Source organism: Scleropages formosus, chromosome 20, assembly GCF_900964775.1.
Source record: "Scleropages formosus chromosome 20, fSclFor1.1, whole genome shotgun sequence".
Classification (NCBI taxonomy): domain Eukaryota; kingdom Metazoa; phylum Chordata; class Actinopteri; order Osteoglossiformes; family Osteoglossidae; genus Scleropages; species Scleropages formosus.
This window is the reverse complement of record NC_041825.1, coordinates 11,938,822-11,965,361: the sequence shown is the minus strand read 5'-3', so window position 1 is coordinate 11,965,361 and position 26,540 is coordinate 11,938,822. Positions and strand designations below refer to the sequence as shown.

The 26,540-nt window shown below is 44.4% G+C and overlaps 2 protein-coding genes across 2 annotated transcripts in view; one reads left to right on the top strand and one right to left on the bottom strand.

Moving 5' to 3' along the window:
* Positions 1 to 20,934, bottom strand: part of cpped1 (calcineurin-like phosphoesterase domain containing 1) — a 36,395-nt gene extending 15,461 nt beyond the window's left edge. Inside the window, exons 1-3 of the mRNA XM_018740340.1 lie at positions 20,702 to 20,934; positions 14,993 to 15,211; positions 279 to 701 (exon numbers count right to left, since the gene is read on the bottom strand). Of these exons, the coding sequence (XP_018595856.1) occupies positions 279 to 701; positions 14,993 to 15,211; positions 20,702 to 20,765 (706 nt within the window). The 5' untranslated portion in view covers positions 20,766 to 20,934. The remainder of the gene's footprint in view (positions 1 to 278; positions 702 to 14,992; positions 15,212 to 20,701) is intronic.
* A 3,616-nt stretch (positions 20,935 to 24,550) lies between these two features.
* Positions 24,551 to 26,540, top strand: part of shisa9a (shisa family member 9a) — a 58,878-nt gene continuing 56,888 nt past the window's right edge. Inside the window, exon 1 of the mRNA XM_018740886.2 lies at positions 24,551 to 26,001. Within this exon, the coding sequence (XP_018596402.1) occupies positions 25,397 to 26,001 (605 nt within the window). The 5' untranslated portion in view covers positions 24,551 to 25,396. The remainder of the gene's footprint in view (positions 26,002 to 26,540) is intronic.

The following is a 26,540-nucleotide window of genomic DNA, read 5'->3' as shown; positions in this document are numbered from 1 at the left end:
TGTGGTATTTACTAGCTAAATTACAGTAGGTAACAGCTAAACTATGGCACTGAATTGCTGAAGTGCAAAAAGTAGTAGTTGAAGTATGGTTGTAGTGGCTGAAGTACGGAGAGTAATGGCTAAAGTAGGCTAAGTGGTAGTTAAAGTGTGGTAAGTGTGGTAGTAGCTGAAGTCTGGGAAGTAGTAGCTAAAGTACAGTAGGTAGTAGCTGAAGTACATCAGGAAGTAGCTGATCACACAGTAGGTCACTGCAGTGCCGTCAAGTGCCCAGCTCATACCTGCCTGCCGGAACTGCTGGATGAGGCGTTCCCTCGCCGCCCTCTGAAGGTTGAAGTAGTCGTCCTCCTCGTCTGGGGAGCGCAGGTACAGGGGGATGTGCTGGAAGACCACGACATGGCGGCAGTGGGACCGGGTCGCACTCTGCAGCTGGGCCTCCAGCCAGGCCTCCTGCGCGTCCCTCAGCTCGGGGCAGGCTGAGCCGTCGAAGAAGAGCTGCGAGTTGAGCACCAGGAAGAGCACCCCGCCTACCCAGAAACTAAAGTAGTCGTCACCCCAGTGCTGCCGGTACAGCTCAACCGTTTGCGGCGTGGGGGTGTTGCCAAGGTCGTGGTTTCCGCTGACAAACACAAGGAGGATCTCTGGGTCAATGCCCCTCAGAGCTTCCTTCAGGTCCCTCTCCTGAGCTTCTCTGTATTCATTACCTGCCAAATACAAAAGTTACATCCTTCCAGCCTGGCATCATACTTTTTCCAGAAAATAAATGATCCTGGAACTTAAAGGACTTTGACAAGGTTGCAGCTGTGCTTCTTCACATCAAAATTTGATGAAAAATGTTATCTTACTGTAACACTTTTGTATCATTCTCTCCCTTGCATGTGCACTGGCACTCTGGTACCACATCCACTCAGTCCAGAATTGGTAACCCAGTCCAGCACATATCTACTCTGTTTCATGGCAACTGTAACTGTGCTGTTCCCTAGAGACTGCAAAACAGCATCTCAAGCTTCTAGTGTTCATGATAACTGCACCCTGATCCACAACTTCTTTCCAAACATTAATTTGGAAAACACCAATGAAACCTTTTTTGTAATTGTGTGATTAACTGCTTTACATATTTTGAATAAGTTACTCTGGTAATAAATTACTGGTTGAATATGATATTATTGAAGAAAAAAAAAAACTATAACTCTGTTATTTGACTATAATTTTATGAAAAGTTGGCTTAAGACAAAGGTCTATTCAGTAAGAAGATTAAAATGTCAGTACACACATTGTCTTAGGCTCCGGCTCCCCGCGACCCTGTATGGAACAAGCCGTACAGATGATGTGTGTGTGTGCGTGTGTGTGTGTGTGTGTGTGTGTGTACACACACTGTCTGAAACCCCTTGTCCCAAACAGGATCGATGCCAACCGGAGCCTAACCCAGCAACACAGGGTGTAAGGCTGAAGGGGAGGGGACACACCCAGGACGGGACACCAGACCATTGCAGGGCACCCCAAGCGGGACTCGAACCCCAGACCCGCCAGAGAGCAGGACCCTGCCAAGCCCACTGCACCACCATGCCCCCTAATGTCAGTACCTTCTTTTAAAAAAGCTGGGAAAAAAAAATATATATATATACACATTGTCTGAACCGCTTGTCCCATACAGGGTTGCGGGGAGCCGGAGCCTAACCAGCAACACAGGGCAAAAGGCTGGAGGGGGAGGGAACACACCCAGGACGGGACACCAGGCCGTGGCAAGGCATCCCAAGCGGGACTCGAACCTCAGACCCACCAGAGATCAGGACCTGGTCCAACCCACTGCACCACCGCACCCCCCCCATTTAGATACACACACACACTTTCTGAACCCTTGTCCCATACAGGGTCGCGGGGAACCGGAGCCTAACCCAGCAACACAGGGCATAGGGCTGGAGGGGGAGGGGACACACCCAGGACGGGACGCCAGTCCGCCGCAAGGCATCCCAAGCAGGACTCGAACCCCAGACCCACTGGAGAGCAGGACCTGGTCCAACCCACTGCACCACCCCATATATATAGTATATTAAAAAAAATATAGGTAGCAAAGTGGTTCAAGCCATTGCTTTCATATGAGTTCAAATCCCCAGGCACAGCTGCAGGACCTTTGAGCAAGGTACTTATAATGTATTAATCTCATACAGTTACTAAGCTGTCTAAATGACTGTAAGTAACATAGTATTCAAATCTAACACTGCAAGCTGCTTTTGAGAAAAGTTCAAACTAATCAATAAAATCTTATTTATAAATCAGAAATAGGTATATAACTATGTTACTTGGTACGCATTTGGTTTTCAGTCCTCTAATGACAGGCAGACTGGTTAATTGCTTGCTGCAGGTGCAGAACACATCGAGGACAGCGTGGTAAATGAGAGGTGCTGCAGCTGACTAACAACGACAATAGAACGGGACACCTTCGCCACGTCACGGTGGCCAAATAAATCCATACAGACCGCTTGGGGCTTGAATGACAAAGACATGGAGACGGTGATAGGATGCGAGTCGCAATCCACTCTGCTCTCTGTTTGCTCTTCCCTTTGTGACACGACAATAAATTAACAGCATGACACCGGTCTCACCTGCTTGTAATGATATCGCATCAGGCTGAATTAGTGACACTGCGACAGAGATTGTCGCAACGCAAACAAGGTAAGACAGTCAGAGCGCTCGGTCCCATTAATGCTGATGGACATTTGCTGCGGCAACATGCACGGTGAAGTACTGCTTCCCAGATAAACAGTTTGCACTGCTCCCGAGAGAAATTCCTTTCATATCATGCCTCTGTGTAATTTCCCCCAATATAATGAAAAGGAAGAAACTTGTCACTGTCTTTATATGCTTCCTAATTTGGATCGCAGTGTGGGGATACATAAGCCGGTAATGCACCGTAATACTGATACAAACGGTACTGTCTCAGTAGGAATTAAAAACAATGAAATGTGAAATCTTCACAACGTTTGAAAAGCAAAGAATTTTAACTTATCACATAAGATCATAGATCGCTTAGTGGCTGGCAACCGTTTTGGTCCTCAGGCTTTGATGGAGGCTGCAACAAATGATTCATAACACGATCATTGTGAGGATACAACTGATACATCGTGGGACTATTCTTGGCCTGAAATTTAACAGTATTATTCCCTCAGCCGCTTTGCATGTCACTCTGCCTTTCCAAACCCCAGAGAAACCCATTAAAAGCATATCAAGATTGAGATTACTATCAGCAAAGCACATAGATGGGGCATCCTTTATAGCTGATTTCCCTCTGGCCGCTTCCACCAATGTGGCAGAGCTCCCCAGAGGTTTTTGCTTATCCTCTTTCAACTGCAATTAAAGGGACACCGTGCTGGAGGCTGGGGGACAGCAACCTCCCTTTCACCTTGTCCACACTTTTAGTTGGTCCCCAATATAACCTAAGAGATACAGTATGAGTGTCGATCTTCACGGGTGAACGTTAGACCTGGTGTCTTTTCACCAAGCTGAACTGAATCCTTAACGTACCAAACATTGTTGAGCAAGAAAGAAGGCCTCTTCTCAAAGAAAAAAAAATCAAGGACTGGAGCAGGTATGGAAGAAGACATTTACTGCTCTCTGAATCATCTTTCATGTTCCACCTTGCCACTCGCAGAATGCGGGGGAGGGGGGTTTCTGACTTCAGGAGCTTCCAAATTAAATCCGATACGTCTTACAGTGATCCTTCAAGCGTACGAGTGCGTGTGTAATGAAGGTTCGGTGACTGCAAAGATCAACGAGACTTGCGTTCTAATGTTTCTCAAGTTCACCCTTTTCAAGATCACCTCTGCAGTCAGAAGTAATTGGTATCAGATTTTAGTGAGGCTCCATCAATGTTAACTAATAGCTTTTACAAGCAAAAGATGTGAATGCGATACAAAAACATGCTCCTAACAATGACCAGAATGCCTTAGAGATGGGAATAATCAATCATTGCTTGTCTAATTCAGGGTCACGGTGGTCTGGAGCCTATCCCAGAAGCACATTATGACTAAAGCGCATGTGCATGAATGTAATTTATCTGTAGCAATTAAAATGATGTATACACACACACACACGCACACACACGTCGACAAATTTCTTCATCCATGGGTCCATTATCACCGACCTGTCGAATGAAGGGCCACGGTGGTCCAAAGCCTATCCTGGAAACAGAGAACAAGAGGCAGGGTGTACTCTGGATGGATACCAGTCCATCACAAGGCAGACACACACACTCACCAGTCCTCCAGAAACATGTCTGGACTATGGGAGGAAACCCACAGAAACACGGGAAGAACACACCAACTCCACACAGACTGAACTGAATGTGAACCCATATCCAAAACCACAACCCCGATGTTGTAAGACAGCAGCACTACCTGTTGTGCTACTGTGGTACAGCTGGGAACAGGGAGTAACAAAATTAATTAAAATTAATTTAATATCAGGTTTTATTCATGAGGGTGATTTGGCTGCAACCAATTTCACGCTAATCCCACCAAAGTAGGAAAAAGCAGACACACTATCAAAATATCAATGGCACTGTATGCTGTATTCAATAACCAAGCAAATTTACTCTGAACAAGGGATGAAATTAAATGTGCTTCATGCCGTTTCCCTCGGAGCTCAGACGCATCACAGAGGTGTAGCCTTTCATCTCGGGAGCAGCAGTGGTGCTCAGCTCCCTCTGCGACGCCCTAATTGAACAGTTACCGATCTTGTGTTCAGGAAACAGTCACGAAGACGCAGCGCCGTACATTATCCCAACTTCAGAGCAGTCAGGATTTGCGGGCCTTGGCTCACACTGAGCCCTCGCCATCGTTTCCTGCTTTGAAGATTCAACAAGGAGGAGCTGGCTGTGGCGGCATGCGGCGGCGCCCTCCCCAGGGAAGGGTGTCAGCTTCCCCGGCGTGGATCGAACGCCACGCTTCAGTACATGGAGTCACATTCAATTCCACATCTTTTTCTTTTTTTTTTAAACTTGGAGAGACATGGATGAACCTTATTAATATTTCCATTGCAGTGCAGGCTAAATTGAGGCCATTAGTGCCTCTCAGCAGGGTTAATTTAATATAGAAAGCGGGATAACTTTTTTTAATGACATTGGTCAAAGCAAGAGGGTATAAGCCGGGGTTAATCTGTTATTCGATGAAATGAGCTTGTCCTGAAAATGTCAAACTGAAGAGTGCTCCTGTGTTTTAGAAATGGAAAACAGTCCTCACGACGTAAGGCAGCCTTGATTTAATGTTTAATATATTTTATATTTCATCTTCAGGACTGGCTTCCTGTTTTAAGATTAACAATCACACACACACACACACATTTTCAGAACCGCTTGTCCCATACAGGGTCATTTTTAACCAAAATTCAACCATCCCCTGCAAATGTGTTTTATTACGCTGATATCAAAGCCAAAGAAAGTAAAACATACTTGTTTTATTATACATTATAGAGCAGAAAATGAAGCATGTTCACGACAGTTTAATCTATGAATACTTTTATCGAGGGGCATGCAATCACTTTACAGTAAGTCACAAATTTCATCCCTGTATACTACATTCTGACATAATTAATTTATACAAACACGTTCGCTTGCAGAACAGCATTTTTATACGTACAAGTCCATACCCATATCCACTAGACCAGCCGCTTCCCTAAATTAGTATTTAAGGATGTGCGCAACTGGCTGCACTGGGAGCCTTTAAGGCAATTTTTTCATGAAGGAAGAGAGAGAAAGAGTGATGAAAAGAAATGTACATCTTTACAAACTAATGGTCTACATATTTCATTTAATAGAGGATAATTTCCGGGCAATTAAACACTAACAGAGAAGCATGGCTAAAATACCACACTGGGTGCAATTTGCATTAAATACCTGCTGGGTTCAGTGATAATAGGAATTCTGATACTCTCACCAACTCTTCAGAAAAGCACATTCACATAATATCAAGGGCTGAATCACAGTAAACATGACCCCTGTTCCTACTGATTTTTCTTAAATGTATCTGAATATGTGGATCAACAGGGGATCAGGATGTGTACAGCAGAACTGTGAAGATATCAGTCCTGGAATGAGTTGAGGTCTTTGGATCTAGTTCTCCTCCACTTGTCCTTGACCAAATTTCGAATATCCAGAAAATGCCTCATGTCTTCCTCGTTTCTCGCAGACATGCACGATACAGACCAGCCCCAAAGCCCCCAAATCCCAGGGAAAACCCTCTTTGAGTGGCACTCCTCAATGAGTCAGAGTTCAGGTCTGTCGGCAGGGTGGATGGCGGCACTTCGCTGAGCGGGACCTACAGGTCGCAGATGGCTGACAGAGGATGGCCGGGCTGGCAGACAGAACAGCTGGCCACGCCGTCCCTCACGTACTGCCATACCCCACTGAAATGGAGCCCTCGATCAAGTGGGTTTTTCTTACCAAGTCCAACAGATGCCAAAACCCATCCGACTATTTACGTTTTTAGTTACAGTTTCCATGCCTGAGTCGATAAGACACTCTAGGCTAATCATCTGAAATCTCCTAAAACCTCACTGAGGTCACAAGGCACTAAAGGTTAGCAGTGGCTTCTAACAAGGTCCCAATCACTGGAAGTACAGGGTCATGGGAAAATAGACTGGAAATGACTTTTTCTGGTACGTCATACTGGTACGTTATTTCTAATGGCACACAGAAGGTCTGGACCCCATACATGCTCTCGCACCCCTGAAACTTTGAAGAAACAAATGGAAACCACAGCCTTGGTGAACAAGCAGTCAGCCACACATATTAAACCCAGGACTGACTCTAGACAGACTTCAATAAGATGACAAGAATGAGCAAAACTGAATAAAAAAAATCCAACTGGCACTCTTTTTAAAAATTTTAATGTCTCTGGAACAACTGTAGAAAGGGAGTAGGAGTTACATGACACAAAGCATCTAATCAGCAGCTGCTCCAAAACAATTCTTTATTTCTCTTTATTACTGGCTGTTAAGGCAAGAGAAGCTAATGTTTGGATTCTTTTGGAAACAAAAACATGAAGTCTGTGTTCAGAGGAAGAGGATAACACTTAGGTGTTGTTCAAGATTCAGTTCATTCATCATAGTTCATTCATTCATTCATTCATTATTGGAATCGAGTCAACTTATTTCATAGCATATTTAACATATGTTGATCTGAAAATGTATTCCATTATGTTCTCTTTTCGTACACGCATATTATTTTTACCCTGAAGACTTAAACACTGAGATAAAGAACGAAGAATTTAATTTATCTGCAATAATAAATTGCTGTACAGTGATTTGGTTCATTGGATTGCCAGAATTAATGCAACGAGAAAAAAAATCCACCCAAGGAGGGGATGCACACTTGTCGCTAATACAATACCTCACCTCTCCCAACCTGGTCAAAACACACAATTTCATGCTTACAAGGACTTAAGCCTCAGATCAACCCACCGATGCCAGGGGTTGATAGAGAATGAGAGCTTCATAATTAATGTGGCACCTGCAGGCTTGCTGTCACTGCAGAATTCCACCAGCAGACAGGTGTGAATAAATCACTGCGTCGACAGTGCATAGTAAACACGGTGACGTTCAGTTGAGAAAACAACATTCTGCATTTCTCGTGGAGCAGGAGGCTATCGGTCCCTCGGAAGGGTTAAGCATTTTTGTAATGCACAGGCAAAACGTTGGTGATATAGTCATCAGAAAGTGCTCTATACTCCTTGCCGTTCCGCTGATCAAGGATTTCAGATCAAAAAGGTGAAGTCTGCTGAGGCACATTCTACTGGAAACACAGAGACGTCTTCTACTGCGGTGAGTCACTGCGTAAGCAAACATCAGCAGGAAAGCATCGGTAGGCAATTTGCACATGATAACCATATACGCATATGTAAATGCATCTGCAGCACCGACTCATTTTCAAATCTATGGCCACTGCCATACTGTCTGAGCTGTCACAAGCCCAAAACGAAAACAAATAAATAAAATTAAAACAAAATATGTGTACTAAAACATGTTGAAGGTGATTCTGTGGGGGGGAAGAGTTAATGTTCCACTGAGCCTCTGTGGGCTGGCTGATTATGACCATCAACCTTCCGCTTCAGATGCTCTGTGAGTCAACAGGAGAGCTAAATAACAATCCTGCTGTCCCTTTCCTGTTAACGGTAAGATTACTCATCGTCACAGAATGTGGCACTCATTTAATTTCCCCTCAAGCCATCATGTAATGTAACAATGAACACAACAGAGCCTGAGATTCCTCTTTCTTTTCCTGCCTGTTTTACTGCCCTCGCACCTCTTGGTCTCTGGGTTCGGACAGGGGTTTGAACCTGGCTCGGCTTGTGCGGAGCTTGGATGCTCTTCCCATGTTTGCCTGGGTTTTCTCCCACAGTCTGAAGATGAGTTTCAGGTGACTTGGTGATTCTAGATTGCACTCTGTGTGTGTGTGTGTGTGTGTGTGTGTGTGTGTGTGTGTGTGTGTGAGAATGTTTGCCTTGTGATGGACTTGTGTGCAGCCCAAGGTGTACTCTGCCTCGTGCCCTATGCTTCCTGAATAGGCTGCAGACAACCATGACCCTGCACTGGACAAGTGGTTAGGGATAATGTATGGATGTGTTACATGTATTGGCACCACCTTTTAAAGTCACTTCTCAAATTTGCAATTAATTGCCATTGGACCCATTACAAAAATCAAACCTCCACCTGTCAGACATTGCACCATTTACAAAAGAAGCAAGTATCGTACTACAAAAGACAAAACTGAACAAATAAAACTGAATAGCGGTGTATTGACAGTATAACCAAAATCCTAAGAAGACTAAACTTTGACAAAATTTTCTTACTACTGAATAAAACTAGACTTTTTACTTCCCCAAACTTTGAAATTGTGTCCAGTGCAATTTACACACACACACAGAGTCTGAAACTGCTTATCCCAAGTGGGGTCGTGGCGAACCGGAGCCTAACCCGGCAACACAGGGCACAAGGCTGCAGGGGGCACACACCCAAGACGGAATGCTAGTCCGTCGCAAGGCACCCCAAGCCGGACTTGAACCCCAGACCCACCAAAGAGCGGGACCTGGCCAAACCTGCTGCGCCACTTGCCCCATAACCATAGCACTTTATTAGAATAAAAATGAATCACTTGCTCATGCACCCACTAACTATCAATAATCCATTCGTCTGAAAAGGCAGGGTTACGATGGCCTGTAACCTACCCCGGAAGTACAGAGTGCCAGGCCAAGCCCAAGCAGGGTTAAAAAAGGTGGAAACAGCACTCTTTTGCAGGGTAGCCACACGCATTCATTCATTCATTCATTCATTCAACAATTTAGAAGCTTAACAGACACTATTATCCAATTTTTTTAAATTTATTTTTTACATTGCACCTGGTCCAGTAGTTGAGTGTATTTTCCATACTAAATAAAGCCGGAATAACAGTTTGATGTACTGATCTGACAGGGGGGTGCGGTGGTGCAGTGGGTTGGACCAGGTCCTGCTTTCTGGTGGGTATGAGGTTCGAGTCCCGCTTGGGGTGCCTTGCGACGGACTAGCGTCCCGTCCTGGGTGTGTCCCCTCCCCCTCCGGCCTTACGCCCTGTGTTGCCGGGTTAGGCTCCGGCTCCCCACGACCCTGTATGGGACAAGCGGTTCAGACGACGTGTGTGCGATGTGTACTGATCTGAAATACAAAAAAAAACTAACCTAGACTTTGGACCAAAGGTGTAACAACATTGAAAACTACCGCTAATACTATTGAGTTCCCCCAGTACCTGACAGCTTGACACACTTTGGACCTGTTTTTTTAGGAAAAAAAAAAAAATCCCACTTTTTCAGAGACGGAAGAGGTTTTATTACTATTCATTTCATAATTTACCCACTGCTACATTATAAATTTCCGAAATGCACACCAGAGAGCACTCACTCAGACCAAACTCCCAGTCTCTCTCAAATGCTCAGGAAAGTGACATTTAAAAAATGTGGCCCCATCTTATTTTAGTTTTACCTTTAAATTTCACATGAGTTGCAAATTAAAGTATTGTATTTAATTTTTCTTTTTTTTTTTCTCTCAAATAGGCATCACTCATATTTCACATAATTAATGGTTCCTCCCTCTCAAATACATTTATCCTTGTCCTCCTACTACAAAACATACTTGCCACCCCCCACTAACACATAGGTACTACAGCAAAGACTTGGGTTTCGCTGCCCTCCGGCAAAACTCCTCTGACGTTTTCTCCACACAACCTTGTTAGGGAAATGCGGAGTAAAAAGCAAGGGAGTATTGCAATCCAATTATGAACGGAAACTCCTGACGAGACGAGTGTCGCGGAGAGGGGGGCGCGTGCCGGACAAAGCGGAGAGTACAAGGTGAAGAGGGGGAGGCCAGGGAATTAACGATTGACACGGCGGAGGCCGCTTCCGGGCTCAGACGGACGGAGACGACGGCACGGATGGCACACGAAGAAGAGGAGACAGGAAGGTGAGGTTTTCACTCGTTACCTCGGCGCTGCTCTAATTTGCTTTTACAGTGATTATCTCTCACTGTAATTACTACACCATTAATATCCAAAGAGCCCCTTCGGGGATGGCGTCTTATCCGCCCCACTTGTCATCGTGTTTATTTTTGTCTCACCCTTCCACGCTGATGAGCAGGGGTGGCGGGGACAGGGCAGGGGACACAAAGAGGCGCTACCTGGCTGCAACACAGGAAGTGGAGGCAGAATTAGGAGAGGACGAGCGAGACCACGTTAAGGAGGAAACGCAGCGGTCAGGCACAAAAAGCACAGCGTACAGCAGCTCTTTTCTCTCGTTCGATCTCCTTTATGATACATATTCTTTGCGAAAACTCCTCATCTTCGATTTCGTAATTAAACACCACTCGCAGTAAGTGAAACTTCCAAAGAAGAGGTGTTGAACTGACAATTATTAACGAATGACCACAAACCATGTTTGTGCATGTGTTTTCCGGGACACTGCGGGACATGTCTGTGGGGAAACCTGAAGTGCCTCCAGCTACAAAAGCAGGACGATTGCGAAAAGCACCGCGGTGATTAAAACCTGAGATCCATAGCTCAGTCTGATTATGTGGCACAAGCATGGACATGCAAAAGGAAAAAAAACTGACTACTGAGGTGAAAAGGCAAAACTAAAAACAAACTTATTAACAAAACCCTCAAAGAAAAACCACAAAAACCATGCAAAATATTACATCTCGCAGCCCCCACTGCAGACTTCCTACTCTTTATAAATTCTGTAAAATAAAACCCATTACTGCCACTATACCTGCAAACAAAATAACTGAGAAATGGACTATGCAGAAGCTCCCAGTGGGCTGGACATTTGGACAAACCAAAAAGCTGTAATTTCATAATAATAATTTTAAAAAAACTGGTAAATAACATGCACCCGATAACTTTGAAAAATTTTGTTGAGTTATGTCGATTTTTGTGTTGATTATGATTAGTTTACATTACATTACATCTTATTATGATAAGTTTACTAATAGCACTGATTCTTCTAGAGTGCCAACATTAGTTTGATACTTTACAGCCATTGGAAGAATGTAGAAAGCACCAGAACATTCTCGAAAGCATCAGAACCTACAAAGTACTGGAATATGTGATGCTTCAAACCTGGTAACAAAATCTGCCAAAATTTGATCATTTTAAGAATGTGGAAAATTTTTTTTTTCTAAAAACTGACATATAAAACAAACTAACACCAAAAGTATGTTGGAACTAAGAAAACTGAATGCAAAATAAAAAAAATTTTTAGTTACATTGTGCAATTTATACTGTACACAAGTCATGAGCCCACTGCAGCATATACAGATTATGAGAGAATTTTGAATTTCTCGCTTGAATCACCCAAGACAGACAGACTTTGGACTGTGGGAGAAAACCACTTTTCGACAGAGCTGGGGCAGGATTCAAACCCACACATCTGGATCAATGAGCCACGGAGCCACCCCACAACCAAATAACATGATAATGTAATACAGTAACAAGCCAACAAATGAGCTTCCCTTTATGAAGTGACTAATAACCCAATCCCACAGGGGAAGTGGTGGCAGGTCTCGTGATTTCAAATCAAGCACGCTCAACGTATCACATGCAACAAAACTAAATGAAGAGCCTGGTTTAGATTTTGTGAAGAGGAGAGGCTTTGTAGAACGTGCATTTACAAAAAAGTGCAATGTTGTTGCTGTGTTACGAACAGACAAGATTGAGGAAGTCAGAGCCACTGAACTCATACTAAGAAAATAATGGATTTCTTGCAGGGTATCTAAGAACATGTGAATATATGGTGGGATCCTTTAATGCATGTATGCAGATATTTCAGGAAAATTGGGTTTTCAACCTTCAGGCTCATAGCAAACGCCTCGCTAAGCGCATTAAAACATGCTGCGATCAACAGATAAACATGAATAAGAGAGGCACCCGTGCTTGTTTCATAGCTATGAACGCCATAGACATGAACATCCCTTTTTTTTTTTTTTTTTTAATTTACATTTGAGGATGTTGTGACTTGGGTGAAATGTATCCCTGTCTCCTCATTTACTCCTGTCCATAATATATTTTTTGTTTGGCCGTTTTAATTATCGTTCTTGCCGACACCCGCATTAAATAATATATCTACAGCTGTTTGTCTTATGGAAATGTAGTTGCAATTAAAACACGTTCACTTCATTTTCTTGCCATGCTCCGATGAGAAGTAACAAGATTATGGAAGCCTTACAAAGAAGCTCCCTTTTAAGCACCCATCCACACACGGACGCTGACAGCAGACACAGATTTGCAGGACGCCACCTAGAATCCAAATCCGCCACAGCACACATTTTACATGGATTAACAGTCACATTATGACTTGTAATGTGGGCAGTCGGCTGGCTGCAGGGCTACGTGCAAAGTTTACCAGTTGTTTAACACATTAACTAGCTACCTTTTTCTCAGTGAGGTGATAAAAAAGGTTTTCAAGAACAATAAAACTTCACAGCTAAATTGACCGTGTTTTTACAGTGCCGTGGCCTTATGTGTATCTTAGACTTAATTGCCCAATTCTATAATTCTTAAATCTTAAATAGCAAAGAAAGGCAAAGTGTTATGACAACCACTTGGTTGTTTCAAAATGCTACTTATTATAGAAAAAATGTTATCAATAACTACAGCACAGGCAAAACTGACGCATTCCATACGGCAGTGCGAGAAATAGTGTATTATCACATTTTTTGCAAATGTTTCTATTAAAGAGGGGGGCGCGGTGGCGCAGTGGGTTGGACCGGGCCCTGCTCTCCAGTGGGTCTGGGGTTCGAGATGGACTGGCGTCCCATCCTGGGTGTGTCCCCTCCCCCTCCAGCCTTACGCTCTGAGTTGCCGGGTTAGGCTCCGGTTCCCCGCGACCCCGCATGGGACAAGCGGTTCAGAAAGTAAGTGCAATACACCTTCAAACTTTTCCAACGGCGGCACAGCGAGTAGCGCTGCTGTCTCATAGCGTCTGGGTGGTGCAACAGGACATGGGTTCGATCCCCACTCAGCCTGTGTGGAGTTTGCATGTTCTCCTTGTGTCTGTGCGGGGGTGCTCTGGTTTCCTCCCACAGTCCAAAGACATGCTGTTCAGGTTCCCCCATAGTGTGTGAGTGACAGAGAGAGTGTGTTCCACTGATGTATGGATGAATGACCCATTGTAAGCAGTGTATCTAGCAGTGTAAGTCACCACGGTGAATAAGGTGCGTGGGCTGATTACACTACATAGAGTTTGTTGGAGGTCGCTATGGAGAAACGCATCTGCTAAATGAAGTCACATAATGCTTTTAAAGTGTTTTAAAAATAAATGTTTACATAGTCATTTAATAATGTCATATTTATGCATGAAACAATACTGCTGCCTGAACTTATAATTGGTATTGTGAAGAGTTGAAATGGATATAAACCCAGGAAAAGGTACATGGAGAGGCTGTTTTTGAAATCTGCAGCATCCTTATGGATTCTTCCACTGTTCTGTCAAACCTGTCCAAAGTTTATTTTCAGTACCTGCTGCCTGGAACAAAGATAGTCTCTGCAGTGCCGTACATAGATCCAGGTAATTAGTCACAGGTTTCTTAGCATAGGGCTGAAACTCCCGCAAGGGACCCAAAGGGGTCTTCACACGCGTGTCACCGAAAGTAAATCTCCTCATTCGCTAGCGTGACTGTCCTGCTCTTCTCAAAGGAGGAGCTGCACTTGGAGAGCGCCGCACTTTCCAGACATCACTTAAGCCAGAATGACAGCCACGGTTACCGACTCGGCGCTGAAGGACGAAAACAGCGAGTGAGAAGCCCATGAGGCCAGACAGAGCCTGAGCGCAGCCGGGGCTGGGAAACAGCTTATGCCGTACGTTTTGGAGCGCATGAACACACAGCTCATTCGAAACAAAGAACAGAAAGGACCTTATCGATCACGCTGCTCATCACGTGTCATTACGAACTCTTCAGGACGAAGTCCCTCAAATTTGAACAAATGGTGTAGAATTCATTACCGCTAGAGGAAAAAAAAAAAAATTGAAAAATCTCTTGAAACACTGCAGAGATTGAACATGAGCACCAGCTGAGGAAAGTGAAAGAATGAGTAAATTGCTTCTCCGACTGCTTTTTAAAATGGACTTAACCATTATTTTACTCGGGATGTATTCACCAAGACTCAAAAACTCTCTTGCAATAGCATACATAAATGAAATTTCACCTCGATAATGACAACAAACACTCTAAATAGACAAAAATGGGAATAAATCAATGGCATAAAATAACATTAAACATTTTGCGTCGGCAAAAATGTACATGTATTGGGCGAGTAGTCCTCCATATTTTCATAATCTTCCAAATTCATAAACTATTCAAGACTTAGATGGCCTTTGACTTGATTTCTAGACCAGGGTGCAAAGATAGACACTGGTAAAGAGCAGCAGATAGAACATCTAAGGCGGGGGTCTCAGGCAACAGGACTCACGGGAGGGCTTACCAGGCATGGCATGGACCAGGTCCCCACACAGCACCATGAAGCGCGGACGGGGCCTCAGCTTGTTGACGGCCTCCACGGCCTGCCGGGTGAGCCGGACTTCGTCCTCCCACTCATCCCCCCCGCCATCGCAGTCCCCCACCCTCCAGGACTTCATGAGACCCAGCTGAGGGTCTGCAGCCTGGATGAAGCAGAAGGGACCACTCCAGTCTTTCTGCTCATCTGCGGAGGGGAATAATCCAGAAAAAAATCTCTTCACAATTAGGTGACTTTTCCCCAAAATATCAATTTTATGTGTGCACAACATTGTACGCACTAAGTATTCATTATCACAGATTGCATAACACTCTGGCAGTTACAATATAAAATCCATTTATAAGGATGACAAAGGCATCGGCACTTCTCCTGACCTGCCCAAGTAGGGAGCATTAAGGCTAATGAAAGCTGAACGACAGCGCAGAACGTATTTCCTTTGTTGCTCACTAATGGGCAGCCACAATTGATACCCTCACTAATGCTTCTCATTTCATTAGTAAGAACAGCGAACGTACCGGGGTGCTAACAGAAATCTCTCCATCTCACAATGAGGTGTTTTATGTTCTCCCGCAAATAAAAACCAGAGAGCAGCGAAGATGGCTATCGGGAGTCGACAAGACATTTTTCACTGCAGGGTCTGCTTTGTGCTTCACTGGAGAAGGCAAGGTGGGATATATTTTAATATGAATTTAAGCGTGCATATCCAATTATTTCAGATGTAGGGTTTTTTTCCCCCCGAAATCATGTCCTGACTTGCAAGGCATCGATGCGCAAATTTTTCACTGTATTTTGACAGGTTCTGACAGACTTGTCACAATAAGCGTCAATGTTTGGGTCCGTCTTTGTGCAGCTGGAGACAAAAAAAAAATGCCTTCTGTGCAGAATAACAGCAGAAATGCTATGCAGGACTTTACTGGCATTTTTATAGTGAGTCGTCATAAATAAGAGCGACACAAGTGCTATTTATTTTCGAGATACGTTGAAATGTTATTTGGATTACATGTTCCTGTTGGTTTAGATTCAAATAATTCACCTGACATTCTTATAATTGCACAAAAAATAATGTGCATGATAAAGTAATCAATTCAAACTATTTACAAAACTGTCATTGTAATGCCTTAGTCGCTTTTTTATGGACAGCGCTGCTTTGTGAATATTGCACATCATCTTTTCCTCAGTGGAGGTCGACTGAAACATGGGGACACCTGCATGTGCATGATAAATGCTATTAAACTAAATACATTTCAGCTGAGTAAATAAACTGATTACCGAGATTGCCTAGGGCTCTCCCACAAGTCATGGAGAGAGACTGTCGATTAGTGAAACTTGGAGAGCCACTTTTACGAGCTGTGTTTACCTGGATTTGTGTCTCAATTCAAAACATATGGACATCGATAACGTGCTTTAGAAAAACTTTTCTCTGAACAAGACTACATTTGTTGGATTATGTGTTGAAGTAACATGTAAACTAGTTGATCGAAGCCTACACTCCAGCAAGAGCTCAGCGCTCCTCCACCTCTGGCCATTTGCTTATCCCAGAGGGATCCAGTATCAAAAGTACATTGATTCTCCCTTCTGGCCCTAATGTGGTGGAATGAGCTCCCTCTGTTCCTCAGAACTGCTGAATCCTCCTCAGCATTCAGGAAGTCTTAAAACTCATGTCTCCCAGGCCAATTTCCCTCCCAAGATTCTAACACCTCCTTAAATTTACTCAACATCATCAGCTATGATTTTGATATTTAATTATACCTTGTAGAGCACACACACAGACTGAAACCGCTTGTCCCAAAGGGGGTTGTAGCAAGCCAGAGCCTAACCTGGCCACACAGGTCACAAGGCTTGAGGGGGAGGGGAGACACCCAGGACAGGACGCCAGTCCGTCACAGGGCACCCCAAGCGGGTCTCAAACCCCAGACCCACCAGAGAGCAGGCACAGGCCAAACCCGCTGCGCCACCGCACCCCCACCCTTGTAGAGCAAGTAACATGAACAATTTGTACCAGCAAAATAGTAGCATCAAACTAACAAGCTGTGATTTGATGAACTGTGTGTTGGCATCTAAAGCTCTCTGTTGGTGAATGCACTCTCGGTGGAGAGCACTTTATTTTTTTGCTCTGAATTGCATGTTGGTTTGCAGAAAAGCACCTGTTAAATGAAAAATGTACTGCCAGGACATCCTCCACCACCACAAAAAGAAAAAATTACAGTTGAAAAACATGATTTTGCCAGCCTAAATAACTTTAACCATAACTTAAATCATATAAATCTGCACCTTACATGTTATTTCATTACTGTAAATATATCAGAGTGACCTATTCCTTTAACAAGGACTACTTTAAAAAAAAAAAAAAAAACAAAAACACTTTACAGGCATCAGAACACACAGTTGGCTAAAGAAAGGGCTGAAACAACAGGAGCCTGAAACAATGAAAGAAAAGCAGATATAGATTTTGAGCTAGAAATAACTTGGACACCGACTGCAGATTATAAATGGTACTACCTAACAAGACACTGGGCCAAAAAAAGAGAGCCACATTAAGTTTAAGGAAGAGATCTGTCTCATGACCTGGTTTCAGCAGGCAGGAAATTTGGGTTTTCTTCCTCTAATTTGAAACCATGGCTTGCATGGTTGTAAATTGCAAAGCATTTGTTAGTAAAGCCCAGAAGGAGTGTTCTGCCCTTATTCTGAACAGTTCAAAAGCTGCTAACATGATGTCTGATGAAGATTTTTTAAACACTTTTAACAAGAAAAGCAACTGCCACTTGCTCTCCTGTAGTATGAAAATAAAGAAAGCAATTGCAGATATTTTATTAATAGAAAAACACACCATTTTTGTTTTTTTTTTGTTTTCTTTTCATACGACAAATCACAAGACTCGTGGGAATATTAAGCATTTCAATCAAAGTGGAAAACAAGCTAAAAATATTTCTCAATTTAAAGCAAACTTTCACATGCAGTATGAAGTTAAATCAGAATAAGGTGCTATTATTAAGATGCTTAGCTAATGCACGCATCTTTACGGTTTCAGACATTTATACAACCGGCTGCTTAACCAAAGTAACTCACGTTAAGCTCGTCCTCAACGGTACACCTAGAAGGGCTCCTCCTTGGATTAAATCTGCAACTTTCCTTAACTTTACGTAAAAAGCTTTAAGCTGGGCCTTTGCGTACTCTGAAAGAGTTGGATTTATATTATGAAGCAGGGCGTAAAGGAAAACCCATGAGGAGTGTGGGAAACTACTTTAAGAAGACTATAAACTCAACAGATGAAAAACAGCCAAAGTCCCAGGGCACACGGCCGTAAATCAAGACAGCAGTATAGCTGTGCCGAGGTAACTAGAAAAAACAAATCAAGACATTTCTCAGGTGGCACGTGGAACTTTCAAACAATACTAATCATAATTCAAGATGAAAGTATCTCCCCCTACAGATATATAATGAAATACAGAAGATGTGCAAATTCACAGCTCACAGAACCACCCTCAACATCACTTCTCACTAATAAGCCACTAAAGAGAAAATTAACTGTAACGGTTAGAAAGGAAGCCAGTACTCATAGTACGACAGCTTATCCTTTTCTCTCATTAGCACCTTTCGCAGGACCACGTCTTCGGATTTGTCCTCACTAAAGGCAAAAGGTCCTCATCTCCCATTGATCGAACAGCACAAAGCACAATGGCTTTCAAAAGATCAACTTCTGGGGAAAAAGTGAGGACACAAAATTGGTCTTACAGGCATTTAACAGTACCACACACAAAACAGAGACTTAAAATGACTTGTTTCACTTCAGTTTATTGTCTTCTCATCCTGTGGAGAGCAGCTCTATAAACTTATTGACTCCGTGTCACATCATGTCCTTGTCTCCCTCAAGCACACAATGGCTCAACAGCCGACTGAGTGCTACCGTGATGATGGTTCCATTTTCCGCACATTCTCTCAAGACTCCAGTTCTACTCATTGTTCCATATAAAAGTGCAGAGCACTATAATCAATAGAGTAAAGTTAGTGGTACTTATAAATTAAACTTTGTTAACAGCATACATTAAGTATGTTGCTGTAATTCCAACACTTACATCTAGTACCTGAAACCACACTGTATTTTTATTCTATAAAATGCAATATCATAAAAAAGTTGGTGACACCTTCCTGACCTGCATCCCAGTAGGAGGTGATTGTTATTATTATTATTATTATAATAAACCTATATTTAGCTGACAGCTTTTTCCAAAGAGAATGAAAATATTAATTAATTTTATGATAACTTACCAATTTATAAAGCAGGGTATTCTTACAGTATCAATTCAGGGCAAGTACCTTGATCAAAGGAACCACAGAAGGAGGGGGATTCAAACCTGGATCTCTATGAGTGCAAGATAACTGTTCCAATCAACGTCAACAAACATTTGTCCCGAGCAAGGTCGTGGCGAACCGGAGCCTAACCCGGCAACACAGGTCGCAAGGCCGAAGGGACGCACCCTGGACGGGACGCCAGTCCATCGCAAGGTGCCCCGAGAAGGGCTCGAACCTCAGACCCACCGCACAGCGGGCACCGGCCGAACCTGCCACACCACCTACCAGGAGAGCAGTTGAAGAAAGAAGGCTGACCACTGGGGTGTGGAGCAGGTCACCTGCTGCCATACTATCCTGTATCCACAAACAGGGAGGACATTCCAAAGGGGTGTGAAAAGCACCACTGTTCACCTCGCAGCTCTACATCAATGCACATTTAAAACATAATTTTAAAAAAATTGCACAGCACCAATAATTAGTACAAAAAAATCTGTTTTTTAAAAACTAAGTTGAAAAATAAAGCTTCAGCTAAATGAATATCTGCGTGTGTCTGCTTATTATCTTATCTGCTGTGTTTGGCTTCCCAGTACAAAAGTACAGTAAAGTAAAGTTTGAAAGGTTGAAATAATCTTTGTAGGGTTGTTTAGAGTGTGTCTTTCACTTAAAGTACATGAAGGGTTAGGGTTAGTAGACAGTTAGTTGCTCACATTGATTAGGGGCAGTTGGGGGGCGGAATTTAAAAGCATTTAATTGTAACCCCCCCCCCCCCCCCCATTCCTGCAGTGCCCTTCATTAAGGTACTTAGTAAGAACTGATGCGGTAAAAATGACCTCACTACATAACTAAACTGGGTCACATCCCGTAAACGACGTGTGATAAAAAGTGGCGGCTAAGTAAGGAGTTAATAACATGTGGCGGCCAACGGCACGGCGGCTCCCACGCGGCGGGGCCGTGACGTCACCCGCGCGGCTGTGTCCGTAGCCCCAGCGCAGCGCGGACACACTCAGACACGCGATGCACGAACACGAACAGCGCAGACGTCACAGTCAAACCGACACCGGTCCCGATTTGTAAGCGACGACATCGTGTCCGTGACACTGACTGATCCACTGAGTTAGCTAGTGGAAGGAGTTTCACTGTGTTTCACAACGCGGCGCTTTTCCGCGAGAACAGCAACTATTACTGTGGACCGATCGGACAGGTCACGATTCTTCGGCCGCGGTGCCGTCAGCCAACTTTTGCTAGGAGGAGCATCCCTCAGTCTCACGTTGAGGAGAAGAGAGTCAGACACTGACTGAGAAATAAACACTGAGTGACTGTCGAGTGAGAATACACACAGAGAGAGAAACACACTCAGAGTGGGGTGGGTGCACTAACTACGAATACCTTGAGTCAGCCCAATAAAGGTCCGGCCTCTAGCTCTAAGGAAGAGATCCTCGTGCGTTGCCATAGTTTCAGCTTGCGGCGATGTTCTGTCTTCTCTAGTTGGCTGTCCGGCTGTCTCGTTAGATAACGATCTGTCATTCGCGAGCAGCGCGTCCTCTCGACGTGCGCAGCTTTGCAGCCTGGCGCGCTCCGACTTCCTCGCGTCGCGATCGATTAGATCGATTGTAAATTGTTTCTGCCTGAATAGCCGCTTACTGACCCCGCGGAAGAGACACGGGGTTTCGTGTGCTCGTTATTCCATGTGATAAATCAGAAATAGTAATTTAACTCGAATGGCGAGTAAGGAGACGAGAAGCTCTTTAAAACGTGCCTAAGTTCTGTTTTGGTAAAAGGTTTTCATGCGGCCAAAGTACATTCGGGGTTTTACGTATGGTGTTTGCCATCGGAAGACGCTTGTAGACGAGTTGTCAGCGAGCACTAGAAATTGAAACCAGGTTTCATTCAGACATTCACTGTCATACAATTTTAAACGATTTTGTAGCATCTTACTGAATCAGTTACGTAATTAATACCGTTTCAATGCTATTCACACTTGTACAGTCGGTCATAGGGGCAACAAAGTTAATCCCATAGGTGTTGAAAATATTCCCCCAACACCTGACACATTTTCTTCCGCTTCGCGACACAATTACTTACTAAGTTCCACTCAGTTATGAAGTATTTACTATAATTAAACCTGCAGAAAGTGGAAAATAATAGACGGTCCCATAGTAAGACGGGTGCGAATGAGGCGCGGTGGGTTCAGCCGGTGCCCGCTGCGTGTCGGGTCTGGGGGTTCGAGTCCCCCTTGGGGTGCCTTGCGATGGACTGGTGTCCCGTCCTGAATGTGTCCCCTCCCTCTCCAGCCTTGCGCCCTGTGTTGCTGGGTTAGGCTCCGGTTTGTTGACGATGGATGGATACGAAGGACAGAACATCATATACTTTCATATTCTGCATAGGAGCTATGTTTTCCGTTAGTGTTAAGTTCAAGTTTATTGTCATAGTCTACAAGTACTATGTACATGTATCATGAAAATCTTCCTGAATGCTTCTCCACAGACTGGACAAAGACAATAGAAATACTGCACAAACAAAACAATGACAGTGAGTAGTGCAACAGCAGTAGCAATAAATAATGGTAACAGTAGTAACAATAATGCCAGTTGACAGTCAGAAAACTCAGAACGAGAGAATGAGAAGGAGAATGCTTAAAGTGGGAGTGTAATTTACCAATGAGCTTGGGTTGAGCAGTTCAACTCTAGTTACTAAAGGTAGCACATTGGTTAATGTTGTATACTCTTACAGCAGTGGGGTAAAAGCTGTTCCTGTACCTAGCTGTGTGGGTTTGAGTAGACCTAAGCCATTTTGCAGATGGTAGAGAAGAGAAAAGTGCCCATGTGGGGTGACTATGGTCTCTCATGATGCGCATCGTCTTTCTGAGGCAGCATGTGGTGTAGGTGTCCTGGACTGCTGGTAGCTGTGTGCCGATAATTTCCTGAGCCGTTTTGACCTCCCTCTGTAGGGCTTTCTTGTCCCCTATGGAGCAGCTGCCACATCAGGATGTAATACACCCTGTGAGGGCGGACTCCACTCCGTGTTATAAGTCACTTAAGAATTTCAAGACAAAAATGCATGAAGCTTTTCTCCTTGTTTAGTAATTCAAGTTTTAATCAAAGGTAAACAGCACAGATGTGCTAATCAATACCCAGACATACACATTGTCTGAAACCGCTTGTCCCATACGGGGTCGCAGGGAGCCGGAGCCTAACCCAGCAACACAGGGCGGAAGGCTGGAGGGGAGGGACACACCCACAACGTGACACCAGTCTGTCACAAGGTACCCCAAGCAGGACTTGAACCCCAGACCCGCGGGAGAGAAGGACCCGGTCCCACCCACTGTACCACTGCACCCCCCTAATCAATACCATCAATACTAAAAATACACTCTAAGTAACTCATACTGGGTCGATAGGCAAGGGGACAAAACAATCCTCTAGTTTCAAACAAGTTTTCTGCCCCACAGTGACCCAGCACTGGATAGTTTTCACAGCTAAATTGATGAGGTGTCGCATATTTACATCTGACCCTCTAAAAAAAAAAAGAGCGTAATTATAACAAATTCTTCTGGGAGCACACCTTCGGCATAGCATGGATATTGTACGGATATTGTCCCGATGTACTGGATTTTGATTCTCACAAAAATGTAGAAAAAAAAACAAAAACACTGGAGCCATTTGTCTCCTTCAAATAATCTTTCACATTTTTGCAGTGTGTATACAGACCAAATTCACTGGTAGATTGCGAGAATACACACACACTGAAGCCACTCGTTCCAAGCAGGGTCGCGGCGAGCCGGAGCCAGGGCCTAACCCAGCAGCGCAGGGCTGGAGGGGGAGGGGGACACACCCAGGACGGAACGCCAGTCCATCACAAGGCACCTTAAGCAGGAGTCGCACCCAAGACCTGCCGGAGAGCAGGACTCGGCCAAGCCCTCTGCACCCCCCCCCCCCGTGAGAATCCATTGCATTTATTAAGAGCAGCATTTTGTCTCGTGTTTAGAGCTGCTCTTATAGTCGGAGGGTTCTAGGTTTGACCCACCCTCCTGCTGTAATATAACCTCGACAAAGGTCTATACTCGGAGGAGGTAGCATTACTCTATAAATAGGAAATCACAGTACATTTGATTATGTAATGCTGCACGTATCCTTTGCGCACCGGATAACGGGGCTACAAAATTTGCATGTTCTCTCCATGTCTTTGTGGGTTTCCCCCGGTGCTCTGGTTTACTCCCACAGTGCAAAGACACGCGTTTCGAATTAACTCTACTTTGCCTGTGGTGTGTGAACGTGTGAGTGGCTACCTTGCGATGGACTGGTATCCCATCCAGGGTGCTCCCTAACTAGTAATAATGAAAGGTAGTTTCCCCCCCCCAAACTAGAATATGTTGTACTCTGAGCAGTTGTTAGCGTAGTGGTTAGCTACTGCTGCTGCCTTTGGACCTAACCATCCCCAGTTCAAATCACAGCTTTGACTGTCTTACACTTGGGCAAGGTACTTACCCTGGTTTGCACCAGTAAAAATACCCAGCTGTATAATTGGGTGAATAATTGTATGTAGCTTCGTCAAAACGCATCAGCTAAGTGCAGTATTTAACTTACATTGGCCATCCCTTCACAAACTGTCAATTTAAACAATAAAACTGCTTGAATTGTTTAGAAAATTGCCTACAGACTCAAATAGTTGTTTTATAAGTTCACTCCTTATCGTTTTCACAGTGAATAAGGATCAGCAGTATTGGTTGGTGTTAATATTCAAAGCTGTTGTCCAACCCTCTGAAGGTTTCTTGTTCGAATCCCACTGCCCTTGTTCAGCCTGAAATGATGAAATACCCTACTGTTACTGTATAAATGGGTAAATGGTTGTAGGAAGGGAAGAAGTAGATTGTCTAATAAGTCTTGGACAAAGGCATTAGCTAAATAAAGTGATAAGACAAGCCTCAGGCAGTCTGGTGGAGTAGTGGTTAAACTTAAAGCTACACCTTTTGACCCAGAAATTGCATGTTTGAAACCCACCTAACACTAATATACCGTTGAGCAAGTTACTTATCCTAATTGTATAATTGAATAAGTAGGTAAGTATCTCAACTATAAGTTGCTTCGGAGAAAAGCGCCACCTAAATTAATAAATTAAAATGAGATGCTGTAATGATAGAGAGTAGTAAGAACAGTCTCACTACTCGTCGTGGTGTAACTGCAATGACGAAAAAAACATGCTTTTTTTTTTTTTTTGTTTGTTTTTTTGATGTTCACACATGACATGATCCTTTTTCAGAACCGTCAGCTGGACGCACACTAGAGAATCAATCAGTCGAACCACACTTTAAACGTTCTGCCACTCACGCGCTATCTTGCGACGTCACTAACAAGGCAGCGTCTGCTAAGTTAAATTGATTAAGTGTAAATAGCCTCGCGCGTGACAGCATCGTCGTCTGACGCCACACTTTATTTAGTTCACTGCATCATCACGTGCTTTATCCACCGTGGGTTTAAATGAGACGCGACGTGAAAAGTCGACACAGACAGAGTCCAGCACGGTGAGCTCGGACTGCCGCTCCTCTGACCTTAAAGCTCCATGTGATCGCAACACTGTGTCAATAAACACTTTGCTCATTCATCTGGGCTGCGATCTGGGTGTTCCTCCTCCCCATCCCTCCCTCTGAACATCTCTCGCCACCTCTCAGGGTGTTCCAACTCCCCGTCCCTCCTCTCGTTCGCTCGCATCCACTCACTCACTCACACACACATACACACTCCCTCCACAGTCCTGTGTGGTTCATCCTCCAGCGCTGGGACCACCACGGAGGGGGGCACTACTAGTGCGTTCGTATCTTCCCAAACACGCAGGGGGACTCGCGTTAAAACACCTGTGTGTATATGTGTGTGAGTGGGGGGGAAAAAAAAAAAAAAAAATCACACACACACACCCCCCAGCTGAACGTGCATAAGTGAACATCAACCCGCGATCATCTCCTGGAGACCAGGCAGGCGTCAATCGGGCGCTTCTTCACCCGCGCGTTTCGCCGACAAATACGCACAAGGCGCGAATGGAGTCGCATGGCGCGGATCTGCTCGCTGGGAATGTGTTTCTGGACTTTTTATGATACTAGCAGCTCCGGCTTTGTTCCCTGCTCGTCTGCTCGCTTTCTTTCTTTCCCTTTCCGTGCTGAGGAACGCCGAAGGAGGGGAGCGCAGGATGGCAAGCGGGAGGCTGCTGCTCGGGTACTTCTTGGTCAAAGTTCTGGCGTGGGGCTGCACGGCGGGGGGCGAACCTGGGCAGCAGCTCGACGGCTTCCTCCTGGTTCCCGGCTCCAATGGCTCCAGGGAGGCGGACGGCAGCCTCCCGCACACGGAAGACAGGTGCCGGGGATACTACGACGTGATGGGCCAGTGGGACCCGCCGTTCGTGTGCAAAACGGGCAATTACCTGTACTGCTGCGGCACGTGCGGGTTCCGCTTCTGCTGCGCGTTCGAGAGCTCCCGCCTGGACCAGAGCACCTGTAAGAACTACGACACCCCCATATGGATGATGACGGGCCAGACGCCGTACAAAAAGAACGACCCCAGGCACGACCCCACCAAGGATAAGACCAACTTGATCGTGTACATCATCTGTGGAGTGGTGGCGATCATGGCGCTCGTTGGGATTTTCACCAAACTTGGGCTGGAAAAGGCGCACCGACCCCAGCGGGAGAACATGTCCAGGTGGGTTCGAGATCCTGCTTCTCAGTCTGACCTGTGCGTGCGGTTGGGGGGGCATCCCCAGGACAGTTGTTCCCTAAGGGACAAATTTTGCTTTGTTTGTAGGTCATCTGTGAATAGATTTTTTTTTTTTTTTTTTTTTTTTTTTTTTTTTTTCTTTTTTTAAAAAAAAAAAACTGGGGCTCCCGTGCGCTCGCATGGAGAGTTAACCTTACTACACAGATGTTCAGTGCCACAAACACAAGTGCAGCCAGCATCATGTGTGTCCATCCATATCTCTATTTCTAACTATGTTCTTATAATGACTGGCGTCAAAGGGGGCGTGTCCTCCAAATATTCAGGCAAGCCTGAGTATAACTCCACTGATAATTCTGTTCATAATAATTGTCTGCCAATACCTGGCACGCACTGTTGAGTATCTGCTTAAAATTCTACTCTCCACTATACATTTTATATTAGGTGACTGAACATCAAATATCTCAGTACATATAAATATAACCAGCAGATGCTTATTTATGCAATTTATTTCTTATTAAATATAA